The 27,409-nt window shown below is 39.7% G+C and overlaps 1 protein-coding gene across 17 annotated transcripts; it reads left to right on the forward strand.

Moving 5' to 3' along the window:
* Positions 1-27,409, forward strand: MAPK9 (mitogen-activated protein kinase 9). Of its 17 annotated transcripts, none has more exons than XM_046900305.1 (13): positions 1-803; positions 1,050-1,164; positions 4,091-4,265; positions 8,301-8,430; positions 9,588-9,646; positions 10,280-10,418; positions 11,952-12,117; positions 13,404-13,475; positions 16,802-16,984; positions 17,947-18,071; positions 18,562-18,625; positions 19,113-19,184; positions 19,832-27,400. In XM_046900305.1, exons 3-13 carry the CDS (start codon positions 4,144-4,146, stop codon positions 19,846-19,848), a joined length of 1,149 nt encoding a protein of 382 aa, XP_046756261.1. In that variant the 5' UTR covers positions 1-803; positions 1,050-1,164; positions 4,091-4,143; the 3' UTR covers positions 19,849-27,400. The 17 variants fall into 17 exon arrangements, with proteins under 17 accessions (XP_046756261.1, XP_046756253.1, NP_001383759.1 ...); XM_046900297.1 differs by having other exon boundaries at positions 19,837-27,400; NM_001396830.1 differs by lacking the exon at positions 1,050-1,164 and having other exon boundaries at positions 19,832-27,409.

The following is a 27,409-nucleotide window of genomic DNA, read 5'->3' on the forward strand; positions in this document are numbered from 1 at the left end:
GTGGCTGGGGCGGTCCTGCGCGCCGGAGGAGGTGGAGGCGGCCGCGGAGGTGGCTGCGCGGCTCGCGAGCGCCGCGCCCCGTCCCGCTGGAGCCTGACCGAGTGAGGAGACGGTGAGGGAGGCCGCGAGGAGGGCGTTGCGGGCGGCGGGGCCGGAGCCGGAGCTCCCCGAGCTGAGCAGAGCCCCCCGGCCCTGTGCCGAGAGGAGTCCCCGGCTCTTCCCGCGGGCCCCGCCCGCCGAGGCGCAGCCGGGGCTGGGCTGGGCTTCCCCGCGTGTCGCTGCCCCGGGCCCGGCCCTCCGGAGCGGGGAAGGAGGCGGAGGGGCCGAGCTGGGGGCCCCTTTCTTCATCTCGGCCCTGCCGTGCCCCTCGCCCTTCCCGTGCCGCATTGCTGCCCCTGCCCGGCCGCGCCCGCTGCCTGCCCTCGGCGCCCCGTGCCGGCCCTGGCAGCGCTCGGTGCCCGGCGGGGCGGGCGGGGGACCGCGCTGTGCTCCTCCGCGACAGAAACCGCACGAGTGAAGGAATTCCGTGAGCGCGCTCGCTCGCCTCTACGGCTGCTCCGTCATTTCACAGCGGACTAATCGCACGGCAGATACACGTTTGAACTTTTCCCCTCCGTCTCCCGGCCGAGGTGCAGCCGGTGTTTGCTTTCAGCGTTTGTTTAGCAGCTAAATGACACCGGGGCCGGTGGCTGTCGGTGAGATCTGCTCACTAATAGCTTCGGCTGGTTAAAGACCGAGGTGCTTCTCAGAGAGCTGAGTGGATAAAGCCAGTGTTGGTTAATTTGCAGAGTACGTTTGTAAAGGTGAATATTCTGTGTGGTTTCCCTGCCTTTTCGTGCTGTGTGTGTGTGTGCACCCTGAGTTCTTTCTGTCTGCAGTGCAGTTTAGCCTGAAGTTCAGTTTCTTGATGTTCACTGTGATAACGTTTCTGTATCCAAAGCAGCACAGGGAATGTTCCCAGCTGTTCCAACCTGTTTGCTTCAGAAGCTTTTGACGTGGAAAATATCCAGAGAATGGATCTGGTTAATAATAAGTTACCATTTTAATAGGTGCCTTTTGCAGAGGTGGCTGGTGCAGTATGTACGTACACTGTAGTGCAGTTGCTTTCAACCCCTAAATACTTCCCTACTGCAGTTCTGTATGACAGCTGATACGTTATAGGAGGTAGGTTTGCTGTGTCTGTTTTCCTATGTTTGATTACTTTACTTTGCATGAACTGAGGCTGAAAACCACTTCTGTGAGCACTTGTGATCTCTTTGCATAGAGTAAAATCAGCTTTATGCTTTTTAATTTTTCCAATTGTACGAGCACAGTATTAAAACAAACACAGAAACCTGCACCCCATTTATCTGCATCTCATGCGTGCTCAAAAATAGAAAAATATCGTGAAACACAGCGACTGAGTGCCCTTATCAGTATGCAGAAGTATGTTTGCTGACTGTCCCATGAATGAATGACTTCCACGTTTGGCAGAGCTCCTGTTTGCTGCACTAGGAAGCCATAAATGAAAAGGTGTATTTCTGAAATGGAAGTAATGCCAACTTCCAAAAGTTTCCTGTATGGGAGATGTGTGGGATATGTTGTGTACCTGCTAGGGGGAGTGATGAATCGCACTGTCTCAGGTAGCAAAGTAACAGCTCAGGTTTAAGAAACTTACTTGTCAGATGTACTTTTCCCTCTTGAGTGATGGGCAGTGTTCTTATTCAACAGGTTTAGCCCGAAAATAGACTCTGAGCCTTTAAATTATGTCAATACTTATAGTCTCCTGGCATTTTGCTTTACTCTAGCGTGTATATCTGAAGTAACCTAAGTCGTGCTGCTCCCAAGCAGTGTGCAGCCCAGAGCCTGGGGCTCAGGGGAGGCTGGGTGCTCAGCACAGTGAGCTCCAGAGGATGTCTGAGTACACAGAGCTTGTGTGTTGTGATTCACAAATCCCTCTTTGGGTCTCATCTAAAGATCCTATCCTGGTCTTTAAACTGTTTTCAAGTGATGACTTTGTACAGATGAGATTTCTTAAAGTGAGGGTTCTTTGGTTCAGGATCACTTCCTTTCCCCTCTGCTTCTTTATCACTTACAGAACAGCAGCGATCCTCATTAACCCATGAAGGAGTACCAGCATAGATCTCACATAACTAACGTCTAATTTGATTTCCAGCGTAATCCACATTTACACTTTTTCCCCCCTCTTTAAGCCCTTTTCAGAGAGAGAATCCTGACCTTTTCCTTAGTCTTGTTTTTCCAGCTATGTCTGTCTTCCAGCATTTGGAGATGTACAGAAAATACCAGGGCTGCTCAGGGGTTGTTAATCAAAAAGTGTGGTGCATCAGTGCCTATAGCTCTGGAGTGATAAACGACAGGAAGGAAGAGTGGGTTCATTCCTTACTGTCTAAATAGCTGCTGGAGATGACCAGATTGAGTATTTACTTTGTAAAATGCTGCTTGGATTTTGAGGTACTGGAAATTAAAGAGGACTCTGGACATTTCTTGAGAATGCCTTAAGACTAACCATTACCATTCTGACTTTAGTCTCCGTTAGTATTTGCAGCTTTATGTCTTTTTGTCCTCGTATGTTTCCTGTGTTCCTGTGCCCAGGCTGTGGAGAAGACGCTGATCCATCCTGCTCCCACCTGGGAAGGGATAGGCCCATATTCTAATTCCTGAAGCTACTCGTGTAGCTCTGTGCCCTTCCAGGATGTGCTTCTGGGTTGCTCTCGAGGCTCTTCTGCTTTGCATGGGCTCACCAATGTTCTGTAGGCTGGTGAGGAGGGAGAGAAAGACTGCTCTTTCTTTAGCTACAGCTGATGTGGTACCGCTGGGTGGTTAGACCAGCTGCTTATAGGGAAGGTGATCTGCTTTTATTTCCTGTTTTGGGGAACTCTTGGCTGTGTGATTTAGTCTGGGCTGTAATGGCACTATCTATCTATCTATGATGATGTGTGTGAAGTTAAAAACTGGAGAATTTCTCAGAGACCTCTTTGGTTATCGCTGAGGTAATTGTCATAAGGCATGGAGGCAAGATGGGTGCCCAGGAAAGCAAGCTCTGTGCTCTCACTACTGTAGTGATTTGGAATTGAAGAGTTGTACACTACCTCGATCTCAGGTCTAATTCATTACAGACACATTTTAGTGTAGCACCAACATCCAGCAAGGGAGAGCCCGTAACTTCCTTAGGGAATCTTCTCTAGTACTACACCTCTTTGCAGAATGGGCTTTGTTTCTCCTTCCCTTTCCTTCGTATCTTCTAAAATGCCTAATCAAAATCTTCATAGCTCATTGCTAATCACCACATCCATTGTGTTCATACATTATTTCATTCCTCCTTTCTTTGGTCTTTTGTGCACTTCCTCCTCTTGTCTGTTTCCCATAAGCAATCCAGTTAAGGAGGTGTCTTTTCCTCCTAGGCCTTGCTCCTTGCTGCCCTCTGGACTCAGTCTTTCAGAAAGTCCAGTTGCAGCTTTGAGATGAAGGCAGATGAGAGAGGTGAACTGCAGTGTAACTTCCTGGCTGGAATTGCTTTTTGCCTGTAGTTTGCTTTTGCCTTCATTGAAGGGGATTGTTAACATACAAACAAAACAGTCCTCAAGCACTGTAATGCATGTGGGATAAGACTTACTGTTACAGCATGGCTGGGTCTTTCAAACTTTAGTACCAACTCTCTTAATTCTTGTAGGACTTGAAGTACGCTAACTGATGGCATGGGATGTCAATGTGTATTAAAGGCAGGAGGAAGGAGAGTGGGTGGTGATAGCAGTTACTCAAAGTTACGGAAGTTCTGAGTCCTGGAGTCTCCTACAAGGAGAGAGTTGTTGCCTGGGGGTGGTATTGTTTGTTTTTACAGTTGTTTACTTAGCTGCTTTTTGCTTTAGGGATTGGAATGAAGTGTTTGCTTACAGCTGGGAAAGGTATGATTATTTGTTGTCTCGTCTGCAGGGGTTTTTCATTAGCAGTAGTTGTAAGTGAAGCTGAAATAATGCTTATTTAATAGTGTGCTATTGAAAAATTCATATGTGTTAAAATATGCATAATCTATTTTCCATCTTGTCTGCCTTGAATTACTCAGATTGAACATTTGTTTTCTTTTTTCTTTAAGATCTTGAAGCCTGTACCAGGTCCTTGAGAGAGAAAACTACATGACACTACACCATGAGTGACAGTAAATGCGATAGTCAGTTTTACAGTGTTCAAGTTGCAGATTCAACATTCACTGTACTAAAACGCTACCAGCAATTGAAGCCCATAGGATCAGGGGCACAGGGCATTGTTTGGTGAGTAGTAAAGATTTTATTTAAACATAAAAAGCTCTCTAAATGCATAACAAAATTTGAATGTGTTCCTGATAGGGGTCCCAGGATGTCAAATGTTATCAGAATCGATGAGTGCTTTGTCTCATACTACAGGGTTGTGATGGACTAAATAGTTACTAAAATACCTGCCTGCAGTAGTTCATGTGGGAAACTAGCTTTTGTTTTGATTTTAGGGGAAAAGTAATATTTGGATAACGACATAAATGGAGAGGGTCAACAAATTTCCTTCTCATTAACCACTTTAGTTTTGTTTTGGTTCTCACCTTCCCCATGTAGTTATACTGTTACAGTGTAAGGTATGACAATGAGATGGTGAGAGATTCTGGGTTTTACTCGTTTCTTCATCACGGCCCCCTTTCTTCCCCCCCTTTTATCCCCAATCACTCCTGTCCATTTCTAGGAGCCATCAATGCAGTGCCTTGCCATTAACTGGCAGGACGAGGCAAATCAGTGTCATTGTCACTCCATGGATTAACCAGGAAGGGATGCTGTGAGGGGTTGGGCTGGCCGTCTCTTCCTTGCTGTGTCACCTCAGCTATGTGTCCAGCCTCCACTGGCCCAGGACGTGAGAGTCGTTAGTCTGATCCTGAACCTTAGTCTCTTGTATGGCACCACACCTCTGGGCCAGCTAAAGGTAAACACTTTCAAATGTTTTTTAGACTGCAGCAGTCTATTCTGCACCACTTACTGCCAGCCCTTGTTTTGTTGGGCAAAACTTACTGGGTAACAGCAGCAGTTCTTATCAGTGCGATTTTACAATTCCATACATGAGGGAGCAGGCAGATACACTTAGGAGCTCTGTAGTGTCAGACTTAATCAGAAACACGTGGTGGGTTGTTCGTGCTTTAAATCCAGTCTGCAGTTTCTGTCTGCCTGTAAATTGTGCAGAATAAGTGTGATGACTCATATTGTGAGCAACCCTTTATACAGCACCTGCCCATGACTTTCTGGCTTTTTTTAAACCTTAAAAAATGTTTTATACATAGGAAAGGAGTGTTAACAGATGAAAAAATAAGTAAGATGAGAACACTGCATCTCATTCTTCTTCAGTGGGCTGAGTGAGGAACGGGTAGGCGTGCTAGATATTGGTATTAGTGTTTGGGTAAGCGTTAGTGTAGTGCACACGTGTTCTGGGTATAAATATTCTTAATGATATGCTGGTTATAGATTGCATGCAAGAATTTAGGGTGGTTGTAATTGCTTCTTTCATTGGAAGTAGTGAATTTCTAAATGACATGGCTTAAACTAGGCGTTGCTTCAAAACAGTTGTGGTAGTGCTAAGGTCATCATCTTGGGTGGAGAAAGGGATGATCTGATTTATTGACTTGTTTTGAGAAAACTTGATTTTTGGAACAACAGATGAAAACATTGCATAAATCTTCTTCATGTGAAACATCTGAAAACTATGTCCAAATTGAATGGAGAAGGTGCAAAATCGAAATTTCTCCGTAAAAGTCCCTAGAATACCCAGGGGAAATATGCAAAATGTAAGGGGACGTAATGTAGACACCTCACCATAGGATGAGTGCTATCCTGTCATTTTTGACTAGGAAAGTCTCGGTGTCATTTGCGTGTTGTGTAAATGAAATACAAAATGAGAACTCTAGAAAATGAAAAAGGAACTTGGTTGCTTTATGTAGAGTTTATTTGTGTATTTTCTATACAAAGTGTGTTTCTATACGTGACTTTTCACACTTCTTAAGTTCTAGCATGCTCAAAACCTTAGAATCTATTTACAAATGAGTGACTCCTTGCACAGTGATTTTCTGGAAATAAGTTTTGTTTTAGACTTGATATCAGTTTTTCCTTTCTTGCCCTGGATTTCCAATGTTTAATTAGTCAGTCTGATTTTTTCTGTCCCAACAGATTTATTCTGTCCTTCAAGATAGCAAAACTGTGATCTTACAAACTCGTGTGAATTTGTGTTGTGCATGACTTTTCCTACAGTTGCACTTGAAGAAGCAGTCAGGAGTTTGTTGCTGTCTGCAAACCCATGTTTGTGCAGCAGGGAAAGAGGGAGTGAAGCAGGAATCCACAGCAGGAGCACGTTGCAGTTCAAGGCAAAAGTCCTTTGCCTACAGAACTGAAACATGATTTCTCGCTGTAATTTAGGTCAAGATGTTTTGTTTACAAGCTCCTTGTGCACATGGCGTCTTTACTCCTAATATTAAAAGCTGGCTCAAATGCAAACTTTTAAAAGTACTCTGAAGACCGTAATAGAATTCGCTGTGATCAGATTGATGTCACTTTTGGGTGGGAGGACAGACGTGGAGGTTCTTCAGAGGTACCCAATACAGATTCTTTATGGAGATGCAGTGTCAGTCACTCTCATGTGGATAAGCAAAAAAATAAGGTACAGGTGAAGCTGTTTGTATGTGCTGGGATGGAGTCTTGACACATACCTGGTTTCTCAGATTGCAAAGGGATATCTTCCCTGAAATGGCTGTCCCACTGTTGCAGTGGTCTTGCTGCTCATGACTGGCTTGAGCAGCTGTTTATTGCGGACCCTGTTGGTTAATGGCTGTTTGCTAATACCAGGGTGCTGTTAAAGCCATTAATATACATAAAATTGTACATAAAATGTCTTCTAGATGAAATATTGGAAACACCAGAGCTTTCATCTTTCATATCTGGGAGGAGAACAGTTTCTCACTGGCTCCCTTCCTCCCATTTTGTGTTTTGTTTTGCATAGTTAAATAAAAAAGCTTTCAATATGAGAGCGATCGTATCTCTGAATAATAACTTGCGTGTGTCACAGAACTGAGTCTAAATGAAAACTAGCAAGCCTTTAATGAAAACAGTGCAGTGATTGAAACGTGGGCACTGAACCGCGCCTCCCAGGAAACAGCATCTTGTGGATGAACCCTGCTGAATGGTGGTGGTACCTTCTCCAGTAGGGGAGGCAGTGGTGTGATGTTGGTAAACTTCATATAGTTTGAATATTGCTGCCAGAGATGAGCTGCACTCCTTGTAAGAGTGCTGTAATATGGTGGTCCTTCACATCTGGTGCTGTATGTGCCCTGATGAGGCAGGGAAGGAGCTCACAATGTGGCAGCTTTGGAAAAGATGTGAGTGAGAATTCTTTCCTACCGTATGAAAGTAGCATTGAATGGAAATCATGTGGGAATCCTTATTTAAAGCTAGAGAAGTAATAGATTGGAACTCCTGTGTCGTTCCTGGTATGCATTTGCAGGTATTTTGTTCAATTCCCCGTGTGTTAATAATGAAGAATATTCCAACCTTAGTCTTGTTCTGGATATACACATAATTTAGCCTTAGATTCTCACAGTTTTTAAAGTGTTTGCACCTGTACCTTAAAATACAGAGGGAAAGAACAACTGAAACAAACTACCAAATTAATGGTGCTTTTCATTTTTAAGCTGTTTCATTGCTCCCTACAATGCGTAAATCTTCCATATTGATTTTTGTTTTTGCTGAAACCAGACAATTAATTTTCTGTGAAGCACTAAAATTGCTTTGAGTTGTAAACCATCCACATAGATGAGAGCACTGACGCCTGCAGGACAGATCAGTTGTTGGGACTGTTCTTTAGGGAAGATAAACTAATACTGCAAACGTTAAATGACTGTCAGTCAGCAGCAGTGCCCAGAAAATTCCCAAGAGTACAGACTAAGCTGGAAATACAGGCAGCTGAAATACTACTTAAATGTGCTTAACGTATTTTTAGATCTCTCAATTTTGAGCAGAAGTCTCAAGTCAGCAGATTCTGTCTTATTTGGGGGAGGGGGAAGGGCCCAGAAGGCTTTTCATGAGAATCACAGTGGCTTCTGTTCAGCCTACCTTTGTTTTTTAAGGAATGTTTAGATTCTTTTTTAATGTGTTTTTTTCTAAATGTAAAATGAATGTAGTGTAAGCAGCTTAGTTGGTATTTATTTCCTCAAGTTTTGCTTTCTTTCCACGTTCCCATCTCCCCTCTCCCCTCACCTCTCCCAAAGCAGACTTCAACTTAAGCTGTTTGTCTTTGACAACTTGCAGTGCTGCGTTCGATACAGTCCTTGGGATAAACGTTGCTGTAAAGAAGTTGAGTCGTCCTTTTCAGAATCAAACCCACGCAAAAAGAGCTTACAGAGAGCTTGTTCTTTTAAAATGTGTCAATCACAAAAATGTAAGTCTGCCTTTGTATTTCCCTCTCTCATTCGCTCATATCTCCAAAGCTCAGGATTTACTTTCTTGCAAATCTTTAACCAAAGTAGTGGAAAAAATGAGAAACCAGAAAAAATTGCAGTGGGTTTTTACAGTTGCTCACAATGTGTGGTTCAGCTCTTGGGTGAGCTGTTTGGAGGATGAACAGAGTGCCAAGAACAGGAGGCTCTTACTGCAGTGTCACTATGGGTTTACCATCAGTGTGGACTTTAGAGATGGTTTTGCTGTGGTGCATTTGCCTTTTTACATCCAACTGCAGCAAGGCCTGTTTGGCACTGGGTTTGGTTGTGGGCTTGGCTCTTCTAGCTTCTTTATAGTTATATTTCCTGAGTTTATGCAGGATTTTTATTAAATACAATGTTTGACTGGTGGATTTGGAAGTTATAGTGGTGCAGCTTGAAAACTTACCAATAACACAGCTGAAATGCAGACATACCATGCATGCATACAAGGTCATTGAGCCTTCTAAGATACTAAGCCATAATGTCAGTACTTGAACGTACGAGTACAAGAATATAAGGATCACAGTGTGTTGCATTGTGATGCCAATATGAACTGGAAACAGTGCTGATTGTGAAAGTTTTGTACTCAAGTGTCAAAATTCCTGAAGTCATAATCTTCTAGAGCTGCTGAAATAAGCTTTTGGTGGAGTCCAGAAGTAGCAGAATGAAGGCAAGGTTGTAATTGTGGATGGCAACATAGTAATGGTAGCAGTTCTTTTAGAAATAATGTGTCAGGATGTAAATTGAATGGGATGGCATGGGGCCCCTCTGCTTGTTTGGACAGTCTTAGTTAAAATTTCTTGCCCAGTACACGATTTAAATAAGAGATTATTGTTTATGTGGGGAAAAAGGAATGCATTTAAGGTCCTGAAGAAGGGCATGGGCTCAAATAACTTGGAGAAAAAAAAAAAGTTAGTGCCCTGTCTTAGTCCCTTCAGCACGTGCTGCAGTTTTCAACTGTATTTGAAACAACAGTTCTTCAGTGTGAGTGAGTTAAGTGAAACCAAGTAATATTAAATTGTGTTCAGTGCCAGTATGCGCTTGGCTTTGAGCCATAATTTCTGTAATAACGGGATTATTACTTGAATTAAAGCTGAAGCTTCTTTTTTCTTTATAGATAATTAGTTTATTAAACGTATTTACACCGCAGAAGTCACTAGAAGAATTTCAGGATGTGTAAGTATTAGATTTTTGTTTTAATTTTCCTGACAAATATTCATCTAAGCTGTAGCAGCTTAGCTCCGGTATCTCACAGTCTTTATGCTGAAAGTAGAGGGTAATTAAAGTCTGAGTTTAAGCTTTAGTTCGTCTTTCTTAACCCTTCTGAAATAAATTGAGAAATAAAGTTGTTTCGCTACAAACAAAATGGAAGTGGTTAAGAGTTATTTACCTCTTATCCATTTGTTTGTCTTTCTGTGATACTTTGCTGATTTCATATACATCTGCTTTGTGTGTATTGTCTTTAATAAAGGGGTCACTCCTGGATAATAACTTGATCTGGACAGCCAGATATAATGTGGGTAGTGATTTTTTTTTTGGTTGGTTGTTTTTTTTATCTTTTTTTTTTTTGCATACTAATCACATTTGTACCACGGTGTCTTTGGCCTCAATTTAGAGCTGAATATATCCACATTTTATGCCAGCTAAGTTAATCAAGCTAGATAAGATCCATGGTGATTTAATTCTGGGATATTCACACATGCCAGTGAATGACCCTAATTTTGAAATCATGTTAATGCATGATATTTTCTTAAAATCATAAGCTTTCTTAACGTTCTTACAGTTTATGAATGTTTTCTTATGCTTCAGATATTTGGTTATGGAACTGATGGATGCCAACTTGTGCCAAGTTATTCATATGGAATTGGATCATGAACGAATGTCTTATCTCCTTTACCAGATGCTATGTGGTATCAAACATCTCCACTCAGCTGGTATCATCCACAGAGTAGGTAGTATTAGATCATTACTGATATTCTTTATGAACACAGATGTTCTTATGAACCTGAGGGGTAGGCAGGGAATTGTTTTGTATGTTGGTAGTTCTTTTGTTTGTACTATTACTTAAAACTGGAGATTTTCAGATTTGAAGATGATGACCAATGTATTGTTAACAGATTTTAAAACAGATCAGTTCTGTGGATTTAAGTGATGCTGAACTGATTAACTTATGAAACGTGAGCAACTCTGTACTTTCCAAATTACTAAAGAATGAGTCTTTCAAATTTAATATTTGACATTTACAAGTTGTATTATCAACTGGTTGTTCATAACTTTTAAAGCCCTGAGCGTGCTTCATGCAACTCCAATTCTGGTTTTCTGCAGCTGCTCTTTGTATTTTCCATGACAGTCATGCTTGGGGTTGGTTTTTTTTTTTTGTTCCTTTCTTGTTCTTCTTTTCCCCTATTTCCTGGACATACCTTTTAAATCTCTTCTCCCTGATAGTTGAAAAATTCAGTCAGCTTCTAGTCTAATATGCTTTTTTTCTTCATGTTCAACCCACAAACATAATTGAGAACCTCTGTAAATTGCAACAAATCTTCTTTGCCTTGCTGAAAAAATCTATCTTTGTGTGTAGTTAACATGTAAGAGACTGAAGGGGAGGGCTGGAGCTCCAGCTGAACTCCACCTGACTTGTTGGCTGTGATTTGGAGCTAAAGGGGAGACAAAATGTTTGCTGAGAAATTTGAACCCATTGAAGCTAACAGAGCAGTTGGACAGAACTGGTGTTGGTTGAACATGGAAATGGGCCGTTGGTGAAACCAAACTAACCAAACTGTGAACAGCTAAACAAAGGCAGGAAGTTTATTTAAATAGGGAGGCTGAAGTGGATTGTGTCAGGTTAGTCTGGGACCAAAGCAAAAAGACCTGTCAAGACCTTGAGTGGAAACTCTGGATTAGATGAGAGATTGGATTTTGGAAAGAAGCCAGGCTAGGAAAGGGACAGAACTTGGACAGCTCAAAGGAATATGTCTAGGGATGACTTAAAAGAGTCTGTGACTAAACAGAGCTTGAAATAATGTATGTGACACCAACCTCTGTTATTAATAGATGAATATTGAAATCTGATACGCCTCACATGGCCCAGCATTATAACAAGATGAGATAACAAATTTCACTGCCAACTACTGTAAATAATTATTCAGTTATTTCAAGAGAAAAGTCTGTGCGGGAGATTAGAAACTGCAAGCAAGCTGATTCAATAGCATTCTGCAAAAATGTGTTGCTTTCCTATTTGCATGTCCCTGACTCTCTTAAGTAAAGGAAGTTCTGCACCTGAAAGCATAATTCAGGTGGCTGAATCTACGTCAAATACTTGAACAGAGTCAAAATATACATCTGTAATTCAAATTCTTGTGATTGTAAATGAATGTAAAACTGCTATTGTGAGGTGAACTGGTGGTGTTACTGACTTCAGAGGGGCGGGGGGTGTATTATTCAGTTTGTAGATCCTTCCTTAACTACACTAATTTCTTGTTAGGATTTGAAACCCAGCAACATAGTAGTAAAATCAGATTGTACACTCAAAATCCTTGATTTTGGACTGGCAAGAACAGCGTGTACTAATTTTATGATGACGCCATATGTAGTAACACGATATTACAGAGCGCCAGAGGTTATCCTTGGAATGGGATATAAAGAGAATGGTAAGTTACTGGAGTAATGCTTTAAATTGTTTGTCTAGAGCATATGTGTCTCCAAACATAATAGCCTTAAAAGGCTGGGACGGAGCTAATTTCCCTCTGCTATATCTATTTTTAATGCTAATCATGTTACTGGAGATTATTAAAACATAAAAATAAAATGTGCAATAAGTATTTTGTGGAGAATAAGAGTTTCCTACTGTATCCGTATCTCCATTTAGCATGTACTGTTCCTGCTTCCCTGCTGTCTTACCTTTTCCTCTGTTGTCCTGTTGCCATTTTCTCTATCCTACCAATCTATGAGATTCTATGCTGCATGATGTTTTAGAAAACCAACTAACCGATGATCAGTGTATAAATAATAAACTTTTTATCATTGTGATTTTTACTGTGAAGCATATTCTAAGTCTGTCCCCTCAGTGTCTGTGATGACTTCATTAAAAATCTATTTCAGACTCTCCAATAAACCATGTAGTTTATTTTCCTCAATCTATATAAATAGCACCTAAGAGGCTGGGTGTTGTACTATGTATATAAAGGCTTTAATATATTGAACATTCAGCCAACAAAACTACTCACAAGGAAACTGTCCTTGACCCGCATTACTGTTTTACTTGCTGATATTTACTGGCTGCAAAGTAACATTCTGCCTCCTCTGGTCTTCTAACCTAGTACATCTTCTCAGTTTTTCGCTGGGGCATGGGGGTACCTTGCTGTTTATAAGGTTAGCTGTGTGATACAAGGGACGCACAGAACCTTGCTGAGCCACTGAAAAATTTACATTGATTCACGTGGCACTTGTTCTACTGCAAGTGCTCACGTGGATGAGAACTTCTATGGAGGCAGTTCTGGATGGGACAAAAATACTTATCTGCACGACTATAAATAAACAGTGTGAATTTACAAATAAACAATTGTGATATTTAAAAAACCTCTTTAATCTTTTGTCCTTGTTACACCTAACATATGATAGTGGATATCTGGTCTGTTGGGTGCATTTTGGCAGAAATGGTCCTCCATAAAGTCCTGTTCCCAGGAAGAGATTGTATCCTTCTGCACGGTCGTTTCAGAAGTGTAAATGCTGATTATATTTTACAAAGTGCTGAAAACAAAATTTAGCAGCAGTTTAATTTGTTGGCGTTTAAATGGTTGAAAATTCACGTTAGCAGTTTGGTTTTCCACATTGTTGTGTTTTATTGTAGATGCTAGATGTCTTCATTTTGTTTGTTTGTTTTCCTCACTTTTGTTCATGATACTTCATAATTTGATCATTTCATTTTTACTTTCAGTTGATATCTGGTCAGTTGGTTGCATCATGGGAGAATTGGTGAAAGGTTGTGTGATATTCCAAGGCACTGATCGTATCCTTCCCTAGTCATCCTTGAAACCTATTCCACTTCCAACAGAAACATATTTTGATCTGTATAAAAGCATAAAGCACTGTTTTCAATCATGTTTTAGTAGATCTACCGTAAGCTACGAAATTAGTGTCATTGACCAAATTGTTGAGCTTCCTATTTTATTTTCTTAGCAGACTATATTTGTTGTAATTTGTACTGATTGAATCTGTAGAATTTATATTAAGAGCTTCAGCTTTTCTATCTTTAATAGAATGCTGGTAGGTTAAAGAAAAAAAGCATTACCTGTTTTTTCTTACTGTTGTTATTAGTAGATAAGTGTTAGAAGCAGAAATCTACGAAGTTAGCTTTTACTGTGCATGGGTTTTGCTTCCTATTTGGTTCAACTTATTTTTAATGTACGAGTTTTTTGAGTTTCAACCAGATTTTTTTTTCTCACTCATTAGGATGCTGCTGTCCAGTGAGTGCTGATTGCAAGCACACTGCATGAAATCTCTTTTTCTTACTATTATTATTTAATAGAAAAACAACTTTTTAAATTTTTGTTATCATTTTATGAAAACTTTATTTTGGACTTACTTTTTCTCTAAGATTATCATTCTTTCCCTTTCCCCTCCAGTATTTTTTGACCCAAGTTTGTCTTCACAGAATTGTACTCGGTTATGTGATAGAAATTGTGGGAACCTTTCTGTATTGGAAATAAAAATCTTTATGCCCTCGTGCCCTTAGACTTGGGAAGTCTCAATAACGTATTACTGGGTCAGAGAGAAGCATTTACACTTTGTGAGGTGAATAAAAATGATCATTTAATCAAATACATATTCTTCAAATAATCATATGTGTTTAAAAGTATTTCCTAGGAAAAGAAATGAAAACAGTGGACTCATTATCAAGTTCCAGCTAAAGGAAAACTTGGATTTAAACCCATTCCATCCTTTATGAAAAATAGTCTTGCATAGTAGTAGTGTTCTAGGGCAAGATATTCCAAACCGATCAGTAAGTAAATAGAATGCAGTAGGTACAGTTAAACCACAGTTGCCCCTGAGGGCTGTAAGGCACACGAAACTGAAGGACCTGTGGTCCAAGATTTTGAAATAATACGTTGTATAATAGTTCTGCTTGTCAGGAAGGAGAAGCTAGGTCCACCACTCAGAATACCAGGTATATGTCCCTATAATCTTTTCACAGATACACGTCTCGTAGAGACTATTTTAAAGTTTCATGACACTAATCTTCAGCAGTTGATCGTTTATCAGTTAGTTGCATAAATGATTGTTAAATAAGTCTGTTTTCTACCTTTCTTCCTTTCTATATTGTTTTACCTTTTAAAGCCTTCAGACCAACCTAACACAATTCTTCATATATGTTACGTGTCTTCCACCTGCATGTCAGCATGGGCTATTTTGGTTTGTTCATGAAAAAGGAAGGAAATTTTGTCTGTATTCATCGAATATGCAAGTTACCATTTGTTGTTCGCTGGAAGTTGCTGAAGCTCCACCAGTCCATATTTCAAAGAGTCTGCCCCTCTATCTTATCAAAATGCATGGCTGTGCTTAGGGTTTTTTCCTTCTGAGTCTTTCAGTTCCCTTTAATGTGAGATACTGACAGATAAGTCATGTTGTTGACTTAAGCAGTTATCAGTCTGGAATAATTGCAGTTGTCATTTTCTTCTAGCTGCAGCCACAAGTCTGTTTTGACTACGTGGGCTAAGGGGGATGGATGCTGCTGTGCGTGGCCTTGGGAGTTTCTGGTTTTTAATTAAATTTTGATATGTCCTGGTGTTTTGGTATTTCGATCAGTGTATTGCCTAACGATGTGCCTGTGGCTGTCTTCAGGAGAACCTGCTCTCGGATCCAATAGTTTGTACGTTGCTGTATGGTCAGCAGGGATTTCTTGGAGAGTTGCAGCAGAACCCTGCTTGGGCTGAGATGCTCCACACCATCAAGGTGGAGGATGGGCTGGACCTGCTCCTGGCCATAGCCTGAGCTGAGAGGCTGGCAGTTGCTGTTGCACTAGAGATGAAAAACGTAGAAGAAACACCTAGTGTAGATACTGGAGATGAAGTAATGGAAAGCCTTGAGGCACCAGAGAATGTTTTCAGTGCTCTTCTATGCAGGAGGTGAAGGAAACTGCCTGACTGATGGAAAAAGCATGAGAGCATAACCATGATTTCTTGGGAAAAGTCATGCTTTATTATTAATTGATTATAATAAGGACTCTGTTTTCAACATTTTCTCCCAGAGTCCCACACAGCAGACAGACACTGCTATGGACTGAACGGTTCTGGGTTACTTTTAACCTTGGGGTCATTAGTTGAACAGACAGGGTAATTTTGTCTGCAGACTGCAAGGTTATTAGAGGGACACTGCATGCTTTGCATCAGCATTAAGGTTTTCTCCTGACTGGGTTTCTGTTAATGGGCATAGCTTATTTCATATCCAACCTGTGTTGGGGAAAATATTTTTTCAGTGTTTTCCCCACATTTGTATTACTGGAGTGGAGTAGATCCCCCACCCCCAAACCACCACAGAATGCTATGATATAGATCTGTGCTGCTGCCACTCAAATCATTGACTTTTTCTTGAATCTGGACTGGTGGAGCTCTTGCACAAATTACTTTTCCAACAAAATTTCCTGGCGTGTGTCAAAACTTGCTTTGTGTGTGCTCTGTTTCAGCATGAGAGTTAATAATACTGACTTCTTAATTCTTATTTTAATATTGTTTTTCCATTGGAATGTATTGAATAAGCAGATACTATTTTCAATCTTTGCATCAGAAGTCTAAATCTCTAATGGGAAGCATATTTCTGGATGTATTTTTGGCATGCTAACAAAAGTAAGTGCTTCTTAAACTGCAGTGTTTTTTAACTATAATACAAAGTGCAGTAGTTATGTCTTGTTAAGAAATTGGTGTGAGAATCAGTAGTTTGAAACAAAAGATTCTGAGTTCAGATATGGGTTTGTGGTTAGACTGCTAGAACTGCACATTCCCTTCATCAGGAAAAATGCAAAGTGTTGATCTGAGTAAACTTACTGTATTAGCATTGTTGATGCTGTAGAAGTATGTAGAAGGCATACCACGTATTATGTATTATTTTCTGTATTTTTGCCTACCATCAAAAATCTTCCACGTGGTGCTGTTAGGTGTACGTCAGATGATTCACCAGCAGCCTTTCTTTCATTCACTTCTAGAATGTTGTTGATGTTAGATTGAAGTTCTTGTTTTATTATTAGTTCAGGTTTTCAGCTTTTCAGATTTCTGTAAGTGATATTTTTGTGTAGCGCAGACCTCAAATTCTGCAGCTGATTTTCCTAAAGATATGGTGCAGATATTGATCAATGGAATAAAGTAATTGAACAACTAGGAACGCCCTCAGCAGAATTCATGAAGAAACTACAGCCTACAGTGAGGAATTATGTAGAAAACAGGCCAAAATATCCAGGTATTAAATTTGAAGAGCTCTTCCCAGACTGGATATTTCCATCAGAATCTGACCGTGACAAGTTAAAAAGTAAGACAGATTTTTTTCTTCTTATGAGGTGTTAATTTAAAATGTTTGCAATACATATAATTAAAAAAAACTAACCAACAACTGATATAAAATATCTATATTGCAATGGGTGTTGACATAAGATCTCTACCTGCTGTTTTTTCCATGTATGACATTCTGATTTTTCAATATTAGTTCAGAAATGCAAAGGTTTAATTCACTTCATTCTATTTAGTTCATTTCATTCAAATGTGTTGAATGTTTGTGGCTGAAATGTTTCAGAAAGTAGTACTCATTAAAGTTAGTTATATTTTTCTGGTTCATATGGGAATGTAATTCACATCAGCTATACCTGCACCTTAGGTAAATGACCAAAAAGTTGACAAAATCTATCCTATGGACAGACATAAGGCTTTATACAAAATAAGCAACAGCAAGTTATTTTATGATACTGCATTTGTAGTTCAGACAAAAAAAGAACTGTCAGTCAAATGGCACTGCGACAACGAGTAGCCATTTACTGTGCACTTTAAAATGTGGTTTGTGAGCAGTAGTTGATGACAAACTGTGACCGATGCAGCAACACAACTGTTCAAAATTGAGATTGGTTTATGTCAGCTGCAGGGTTTATGTTTTGGATTACAGTAAAATAACATTGACATTAGAGGATTGTGACCTCCTTTTGAAAGAAATCTGCAGCAGCGTAGGAAAGCTGCCATCTCTGTGCCTGTCCTGGCAGTGCAGCCTAATGCTGCTGGGTATTGAGCAAGACGTGGAGCTTCAGTCCTACAGTGCTGATTTAAAAGTGAGAGTGCTCAGTGAGACCTATTTAACTCTGTGGGATTAGAAGTTACGTATTCACATGTCACCAACAAATGGGACATAAGCATAGAAGCTTAAGAGATCTGTTCTTGTATGCTTTGTCAGATATTTAAAATGTACAGCTCCTTATGCGTATGTTCTTTTTCATTTTTACTTTCTAGCCAGTCAAGCTAGAGATTTATTATCAAAGATGCTCGTAGTAGATCCAGACAAGAGAATTTCCGTAGATGAGGCCTTACGTCATCCCTATATTACGGTCTGGTATGATCCAGCTGAAGCAGAAGCTGTAAGTTTGCATTTAAAATAAATTTTAAGACATTAGTTCAGTAATTTTAAAGAATAACTTTAGTTTGGATCCAAATGCATGCTTTGGACTCGCTTTTTGGTTAGTGAGAGATGCATGTAAGCTCTTAAGTTAATGTTTGAGGTGGAACCACCTGAAGAGCTGTCAGTGAAGCGGAATAGATACAGTTTTGAAAGTGGTTGTTGGTAGCTCCCTTTGTGGAGAGCGTTGCCTGCAGGGTGGTAATCTGCTGTATTTTGGGTAGTGGGCTGCATCTGAGGCCCTGACAGACCTTACAGAAGTTCATCTTTAGTTGATGCTTTTAAACAGCATTTCAGTGGGAGGTAGAACCTAAATTCTGGAGATGTAAAATGAATGTAAATCGGAGATGTAGGGAATAGATTGCCAGAGGAAGGTAACAATTGCCTAAGGAAATGATCATTTTTAGTTTTGCCTGCTATGTAATGGGTAACATGCAGACTTCTCTTTGTAGCCTCCACCTCAAATTTACGATGCACAACTGGAAGAGAGAGAACATGCAATTGAAGAATGGAAAGGTAAAAAGGGAGCATGAGCAATGACGTTCATTGTACTAACTTGTACTGTGAGCTGTGTGTTCTTGTCGTGAGTGTGCTGGGTTGTGTAACTGACTGGAACGTATTCAGAATATGCAGTACTGCTTATGGTAATGTGAAAATAAATTGATAATGGAAAAATGTTCTGTTTGGAATAAATACGTATGCGTGTATGTATGCTCTGCAGTAGTAAATCCTGTCCTCTAGAAGAGTTGAAGGTGAGCCATCCTGTGTGTACCACACCACAGAGAACCAAAACAAAACAATGGATCTTTGTTACGTTTAGAAGTCTGTGATATTTTATTTTGGTGCTGTGTCCTAAATCTAGTTCTGACCCATGTAGTGGTACTTCCAGACTGACCTATAACTATTTAATTGTACCTTTATGCGTTTGTAAATAGTACTTGAATCCCTTGTGATCTTAATTATGTTTTTTCTGTCTCTTCTTTTATCCCTCCTACCTTATAAGAATTAATATACAAAGAAGTAATGGATTGGGAAGAAAGAAGCAAGAATGGTGTGGTAAAAGATCAGCCCTCAGGTTAGTCATCGTTTCAGTAGTTCTTCTATAACGTTATGCTGCATAGAGTGATCTGTTGGACTAAAGGAATGAAAAAAGTCCTACTCGATACAGGTAGGCAAAAGTTCTGTTATTACAGACAAAGATTCTGATCAGCCTTTGGAGATCCGTGGGCAGTAATTCTTCATCGTTATGAAACGAGTTGTATGAAAACAAGTCTTAAGTCCTGGATATCCAATTCACTGAACAGTCTTCTCCCCAGAAGGCTCCCTCATCAGCTGGAATAATGGATGCCATGTTACAACAGCTGTTGTGCAGATGTATTTTATGCTGAATGCTTTTTCTTGGCTTTGAATGAATGTGTACCTTTCATGCACATTCAAACATTTTTAGAGCTTTTTATTTTAAGACAGCTAATAGTATGAAGTATTTTTGCCTGTAGTTGAATTCTTGATGTTTGTTGCTGTTCTTTTGGTTCAGTAATTGGAATGTTGTGCTGCAGGCTTTAAGTGTTAGGAAACTTAATGCTTGCATTTCTACTGTTTAATGATTTGTCTATTGTCTAAGAATTTCTCTGAGGAAAGTGATGTGCTCAGAGCCTAGAAGTGTGGTTATTTGTGCTTGCGATATTGTCTTGCCTCAGATTTTATTATGTTTGGTTTACTTAGCACAGATGCAGCAGTGAATAGCAACACCAGTCCTTCCCAGTCATCATCTATCAATGACATTTCATCCATGTCAACAGAGCAAACATTGGCTTCAGATACAGACAGCAGCCTCGATGCCTTGACAGGACCCCTTGAAGGATGCCGATGATCAGCCAGGATTGCAGACTTAACTTTGGAAAAGAACTCTTGCTTCCATTGGGCCTGAATTGCTTGTAAGTTAATGGAACAAAGTAGAAAAACTCCATGTTCTGCATGTTCTGCTAAAGTAATGCCTGTTTTTATGTTTACTCAGTTGTTATGAAACTGCCTGCTTAATGTTGTAGAATGAAAGCAAATCAATGTCTAAGGAGCAAAAAAAAAAAAAAAAAAGTTTAGACACTATTACAGGCTTTTCTTTGTTTCAGCCTATTTCAGGTGAGCAGTTATAATAGACTTCTAGCCAATAACTTCTCTTGAGTGAGTTCATGCATCTTCAGTCCTAACTGGCAGGCTTTTGTGACATCAATGGTTGTTTACATTTTAGTACAGTATTGCTCATTTGTAGGTTTTTTGAATGTACAGTGTCTATGAAGTTTGTTTTAATGTGTGACTATGGCAGTGTGCATTATTTAACAACTGGAGTGTTGTGTGTAAGTGTTAACTCGCATGTTGAACACTCTCAGTACTGTGTTTAAAGGGCAGTTACTTTTCCATATAGCACTTTTTTGAGCCCTTTCTATCTTCACTTCCCAATGGTTCTATCTTCTTGTAGAAGAGAAAAACACAATGTTCAAAGAGTATAGCCATACCTTCATATTTCATCAGTGGATATCTGACTCTTTTCTAGTTACTTAAACGTGGATGGAAGATACAGTGGCTTAGTTCAATCTTAAGGAAGGATGGGTGACTTTTTGTGAAGCTGTGCCTGTTTAAAGGAGGGCAGAGTGCTAAATTGTTTTGTATTTTTTTAGCTTGTGAAACTGATCCTTTAACTGAAACAGAGAAGGAAATTACACGTGATGCTCTTCATTCAGTGACAGGTGAATTGGAGAGACTGGCAGTCTAAGCGGCCTGAAAAAGAGCTGCATAAATGTTTTCCATTTTTTTAAATGGGTCCATTCTATCTAGTGGGTAATTAAAAAAATAAAAATATAGTAGCTTTGAGTCATTTGTCAATTAATTAGTTACTGAACAGAACTTAGCTGTAGTTCCAAATTAAGAAGTCCTCTCTATTTTTACTGGGAGGGGGAAACATAATATATTTAATAAGTGCATTTTCTAAATACGGTGTCAGAGCAGAGGAGGTTATTTCTGTTTCAGCACGTGCTTCTCAATACAGTTTTCAGGACTGTACAACACCAACACCACCTGCACTATCTGTTACATTCTTAGGAAATGTTTGTGGTAGAGTAGGGCTGCAATTACCAGGTACTGCACACCTGTGCATGTGTGCACATCCCTTCAGAGCAGTACGCCGTGGTGTGGAGTTCTGCTAAAGGATCTCGTGTGTGTGTGTGTGAGTGTTTGAGATCAACCTGTATGACTGTGACAGTAACACAGATGTGCAAGACAAGGTAAAACACCACTTTTGTAAAGGCACTGTATTCAGCTGATGATCCAGATACTGCTGACTTAAATATATAGAGAGAACTTACGAAATGTGCTGACATAGCTAGCTGCTGCATTACAGAGATGTGTGGTACACTCTTGTAGAAGAGAACTGACCCTTGTTCCTGACCTTAAGATTTGAAAGCAGCAGTTTTTTTCTAATGCAAACATTGTTTTCATGTTACAAATTGTACCCATGTGGTTTTAAATAGCTTAATTTGGTGTAGCAAAAATACTGCGATTTTGCTGTCCCAGAAAAGGAAAATGCAACGCAATGCTATTATGTTAACTTCCGAATGTTCATCTGGAATTATGACTTTTTTCTAAAGAAATCTGAGTAGTAGGACACTGAGGGCTTGGGTTTTTAGCTGTTTGGTTTATAACCAGTTTCTTTGGATACTGATGATATATATGGAGTATTTTAGTGCATTTTTGTCACTGACAAAAAAAAAATATCTAAAATAGCTATTACTGTATAGCAATACAGTGCAGGTTGCTGTTCTTTTGTATTTTTTTAATCACTGTTATATGTGTAAGTTAAAATCATTAAAGATACCTATTCAAAATTACCATTAGTGATTTCAGACCAGCTGTGGTTTTGTTCCCTTCCTCTTTAGCCCATCAAAAGCTGCAACCACTATGGAATGAAAGCAAAAACAAGCAAAAAAAAAAACAACCCAAAACAGCAGAGAAACTAATAGTTGTATTTCAGAAGTTAGCTATGCTTTACTGATTGTCTCTAGTAATGTTTTCAGAAGTTACCAGTGACATAATGGTGTTAAGCCAGTAGTTCTTTATAAAGGGGTGGCTTTCCTGACAATACAAGTTTAGCATTCTCTTCAAAAATAGCATCCTCTGAACAATCTCACATTGGTCATCCATAGATTCTGCCTTCCTTTTTTAGAAGGCTGTCTGAAGTCGTTGAAGAGTGGTAGAATACAGCATTTTATACATTTCATGTTACACTTAAAAGCTTTTCTTTGTATGAGTATGAGGGACAGAGATCTCCAGCAGTTTATTAATCTCCTGCTCAAACAACTGCAGAGCAGATCTGTCCCATTTACCTGCCTGGTAACTGACTGTGGCTCTTCCTACTTTACACCAGAGCCCTCTGTAGAAGTCACCGCTGTGCATTTTGATATTCTTGATCCACTATGGCAGTAATCTTCTGGACTTTATTATTCAAGGTTTATTTTTAGCATTTTCAACTGAAGTTGCACCGTACAGCATTCATCATTTTAACCTTTACTGTTCAGAAGGTTTAATGCAACAAAGATTTTTCGTGTCATTTAGATACCAGATGGCCTCCAGGTCTCTTCCAACCCAAATTACTCTGTGATTCAAGGAGTTTTTTAATGTTGTTTTTTGGTTTTGAACACAGAACTGCCCTATCCGCATGGTGTGAACTGATATCTGACCTTCTCCTGGTATATACTGTTATCTCACACGTTGTTTTGAACACAATAAAGCCCTGAGATTGAGCTTCCTTGTGAATCTTATTATAGGAAAAGCTGTTCCATTCCTTATATTCTTAATGGCTTCTCGCTGCCGCATACTTTGAAGCTTCTAAATTCAACCAAAGTATCATTGCCTGTGGAGTATGCATGAGATTAAAAGTCTGTGAGTATTGTGGATTTTGATTTTGGTATAATAGAAAACAAACTGCTCAGAACCCAGTATAGAACCCAGAATAAACATCCAGTTCTCAGAGAAGGCAGATAAGCAGATTATATTCAGCAAAACACATGCAGAATAGATGCATGCTGAAGTTCCCATGCTATTCCAGTGTGCACATAGATACTGTACATACACTGCATGCAGGCTTCACCTGTGGTTGTATTCCTGGCTGCAGGTTAAGTTCGGTGCCACATCTGTGTAATGGTTGTGAATGCTGTGAGATCCCACTGCTGGTGGAAAACAAAATGCACATGTAACTTCACAGGGGTTTGAAAGTATCGAGAGTTTGGTGTGCAATATAATCACTTTTATTCCTAATACTAAAATCATGTATGTAAAGTGATGCAATTGACCATTTGTTTTTGCACTTTGGCATTTATAAATATTTATGTGTATTTAAAGATTAAGAATGTGTGTATACATATGCATATATATAATAGAAACCTGCTCAGTTTTGTAAACACGAATGTTACCTTTCTGTATGAGAGACTTTGTTTAGTGTTAACACTACTGCAGTGAACAATAAGCAATTTATGAAATACAACTAAAAATAAGTGGTGGTCAACATAGATGCGATCTGTAATCTTAACTGCTCACCTGAAGAGAAAAAAAAAAAAGAGAAATCTATGGCTATTAATCAGATTCTTTACCAGAAACCTTGATAGATGTATGAACACTGAGTAGCTGACTGGCATTGCAGAAATGGAGTATGTTTTAAAGGTTTATCTGTGCTCATATCATTTTTCCACCAAAAAAAAAAACCAACAAAAAAAAAGCCCAAAGCCCTTAGAAAGAGAACCCTGGCATTTTGAAACCTGTAAGTGTGCTTTGAGGAAATGGTGTGCTATGATAAATTGCATTTATTTTAATTGAAAATGCCAAAAACACAAATGTGAAAACGAGGGCTTTGTCTGCACAGAGCATACACAACAAGCAAGTCCGACTGGAACTTGCTTGCAAACAGCTTTTGGGGCTTTGTGTTCTTTCCTGAAGGGGTTTGCATTGTCAAAATAATGAAATGAAACCCAACCTCAGCTCGTAATTAATTAATTGGTTGGTAAGTTTCAAAACCTGTTCAGGACCGGAGGGCTTTTGTCTCTAAGTCCTAACAGAGTATGTATATGTTTATTCAAAATTAAGTGGGAGGGGGGGGAAAAAAATGTAATACCGTATGTTTTATTTTTCTGTCCTAAAGGAAGGACCTCAAATGCTAAATTGCAGTGCTGGATTGGTTTCTGTTTGGCTTTAAAATCACAATTTGACAAATGAAGTAAGATTTGGACATTCGGAATAACAGTGAGCTGCTGAGCCTCCCAGAAGGGAATGCTGCTTTGGGCAGCAGCGCGGTCCCCTCGGTCAGTGTGTGCTGGAATTGAGCTGTTGAGGTGCAGACAAATCTTTCCTGAGCACAATGCTGGTTCTGAATACGGGCTCGGTTCTGTGTGGAGCGTTTCATTTGAATTGTGACTCTTGAAACGGCAGTACCGGAGTGCAGGGGTCGCTGCTAAACAGCCTCTGTCTGTGTGTTCTACGTATGTCACGTGGATTCTATCAGGGCTTGATGCTGAACTTAGTGATGCTGTATGCTGGGAGCCAAATTCTTTCCTGGGATGTGTGCTGTGTAATTCCTGCTCAAAACTGGTTTTGCTCCGGGGATATGTGCACCCAGATGCAGAATTTGGACTGAAGTTCCTAGAGGTGAATCCCGTAACCTTGCTTTGCCGCTGTGTCTTCAATTATTTTTTTAACATGTTCAAAGTATGGCAGAAAACAATGTATTCTGGCTCATTCTCTTACATGTATCTTGGATTGTCTATTACATGAGTAGTAGTGGTGTTCTTAGAGCTTATTACACAGCTTACCAAATCACTTTTAATTTCGCCCACTGCATGCTGAAAATGCCCGGAGCTGAACTGATGTTTTACGTAAGCCATCTTTTCTCATTGTAGTGTTGGAGGAAAGTGAAGAGATCATCGTTTCTGTTTGTCTTATAAAGTGACTATTTTTGTAGCTCAAATTTCAGTTGTTGGTTTTCAATCCCACAGCTTTGCTTTGTGGATGGAAATTTACCCAGGTCCGCTATTTCAAAGGATATATGTAGAACAAGTCCAGTATACAATTGAGATAATAAAATAGTCTTCTGCGGTTTGTTACTGAATATATGGCAAATTATTTTGGTCCAAGTATTCAAAAGAAAGTAGAGGATATGCATGTAACTATTTAAGTTTATACTCCCTGATGCTGCTGCTTATTTTTTGAAAAGGTGCTTGCAGTTTTGCACAACAGAAATCCGCTTTGCTAATTGTTGGGTTTGAAGCACTTTAGGGTTCTTCTAAATAAAACCAGTATACGGCGCAAGAAGGAATGACATAAAATATTCGATATATTTGAATTTGGTTGCCATTCTGATAGATTTGATCCACGTTTTCCTCTAAATCTGAACCTTTACATCAGAGATGTAATATTGGAGATTTCTTATGGGCTAAAATTGAACACGTAGTAAGAAATCATTTGAGGAACGCCTCCCTACATAAATACATGCATGTAGGGTGACTTCAACAGCAGCGTGACTACCCAGCATCTGTTGTATAAAGTATGGCAAAGTCTTTATTTCTGGCTTTATAGAAAGCTCAGCCAGCTGTGGGCACTGGGATTTTGTCTTAAAGCAAAAATCTTCTATTACCGTTTGGCTCTTAATCCCAATCCAGATGTGTATACAGTGTGAGGCAGCAACATCTGCTTCCCTTGGGACTCCACTGTAATAGATGCCCTATGGATACCTTAGGAGGAGAGTCCCCACAGCAGCCCTCCAGCAGCCTGATGGAGTGCCTGCTCACGTGTGTGCCCCTGTGTGCATTCCCCAGGCTGTGTATTTACTTCGTAGCTTCTAGGATAACAAAAGCAGAGGAGAAAGCAATCAGGTAAGAGCCACATTTTATGCCCATTACCTGAAACAGCTGTCCTGTTTGTTAGTGATAATGAAGCCGGGTTAATGCCTGTAACACACGCTGTGATTTTGTCTGCTAATGGGGAATAACTTTTTTGAAGAGCCGTGTGTGTCACTAGCTTTTCTATCAATTCAGATGCTTAAATTGGTGCTAATTTTTTAAAAGAAAATGTAACAGATGGTTAGCAATGTCTTTGTCTGTTTTTGATACCTATATTTTTCTTAAACGTTGGCAAACCAAACTTTATAAAATGACTGATGTGCATTTTCAGCTTCATCGGGTTTCCAAATTTTCCTAAAGTCAAATGTTTAAAATCCCATGGTAGATACTGCTTCTTTGGAGCAATTGTTTCAAGTGTTTTGTACACTAATTAAATGAACGTGATTAGAAAAGACAGCAACACATGACTACAACCCTGTTATTTAGGTTCTGGGGCGTACTGGGTCCCACAGGTGGTTCCAGTAGTGTTGTGTCATCCAGAAACCTCAATCAGGGCAAATGAGAGATCCTTGTGTGGGGGTACCCAGTACAGCAAAGCCTTCTTGGGTCCTTAAGATAACTGAGAGAGATTATATGATTTTTTTTTTTTCCCTCATCTATTTTAAAGAGAAATGGAACAAATGGAAATAATGAAGTGTTTTTGTATAAATTCAAATGTTAATTCCAGAGAATGTATTCCGTGGTTTGCTCCAGAACACGTGCAATGAAAGGGAATGGTATTCCTTGAGTGATTTGTTAGGAAATCTGACATTACCAAGGATTTAACCCACCCCCCCATTGGGTTAACTGTTGGAAATGCCTTCATTCTGTACCTTCCCTCGAAACGCTCTGTCCATCCCCTTTGGGCCCTCTTTGCAGCCCCTTTCCCAAACGTCACGAAGTAGCATCAAGCCCTGTCACCTGTCACAGTGTTCTGATTTTATGGCCTTAATATTTGTTAGGACACGGTGTATAATTTCAGAAGAAAGACATACTTTGGAGTCTGGTTATATGAACACGTGGCCTCTTCTGCCTATGACGTTAGGCTTTGATTGTCGTATCTCGTTCTTGACGCTTGTGCAATAGGAACATGTTCCCTTCGGTGCAGTGACTATTCTGTCTGATGCTGGACTTTGTTTTCAGGATGATGGAAGGTATCTTTGTTGGACGGACAGCAATCATGCTTCCTTGGTTGGTGGTTTTTTTTTCTTTTTTGGATTCTTTTTTAAAGGAAACCAGAATTCCACGAGGAAAGCTGCCAATAACTAGTTCTGAAGTGCTAGTTAAAGCCTTGTTCTGAAGCTTTTTTCCTCCAAAAATCTTACCGTAAAACAGTACTAAAGCCACTGTAAAATGACAAATAAATATGTATACTTCAGCAATTTGA

Source organism: Gallus gallus, chromosome 13 (genome assembly GCF_016699485.2).
Source record: "Gallus gallus isolate bGalGal1 chromosome 13, bGalGal1.mat.broiler.GRCg7b, whole genome shotgun sequence".
Taxonomy (NCBI): domain Eukaryota; kingdom Metazoa; phylum Chordata; class Aves; order Galliformes; family Phasianidae; genus Gallus; species Gallus gallus.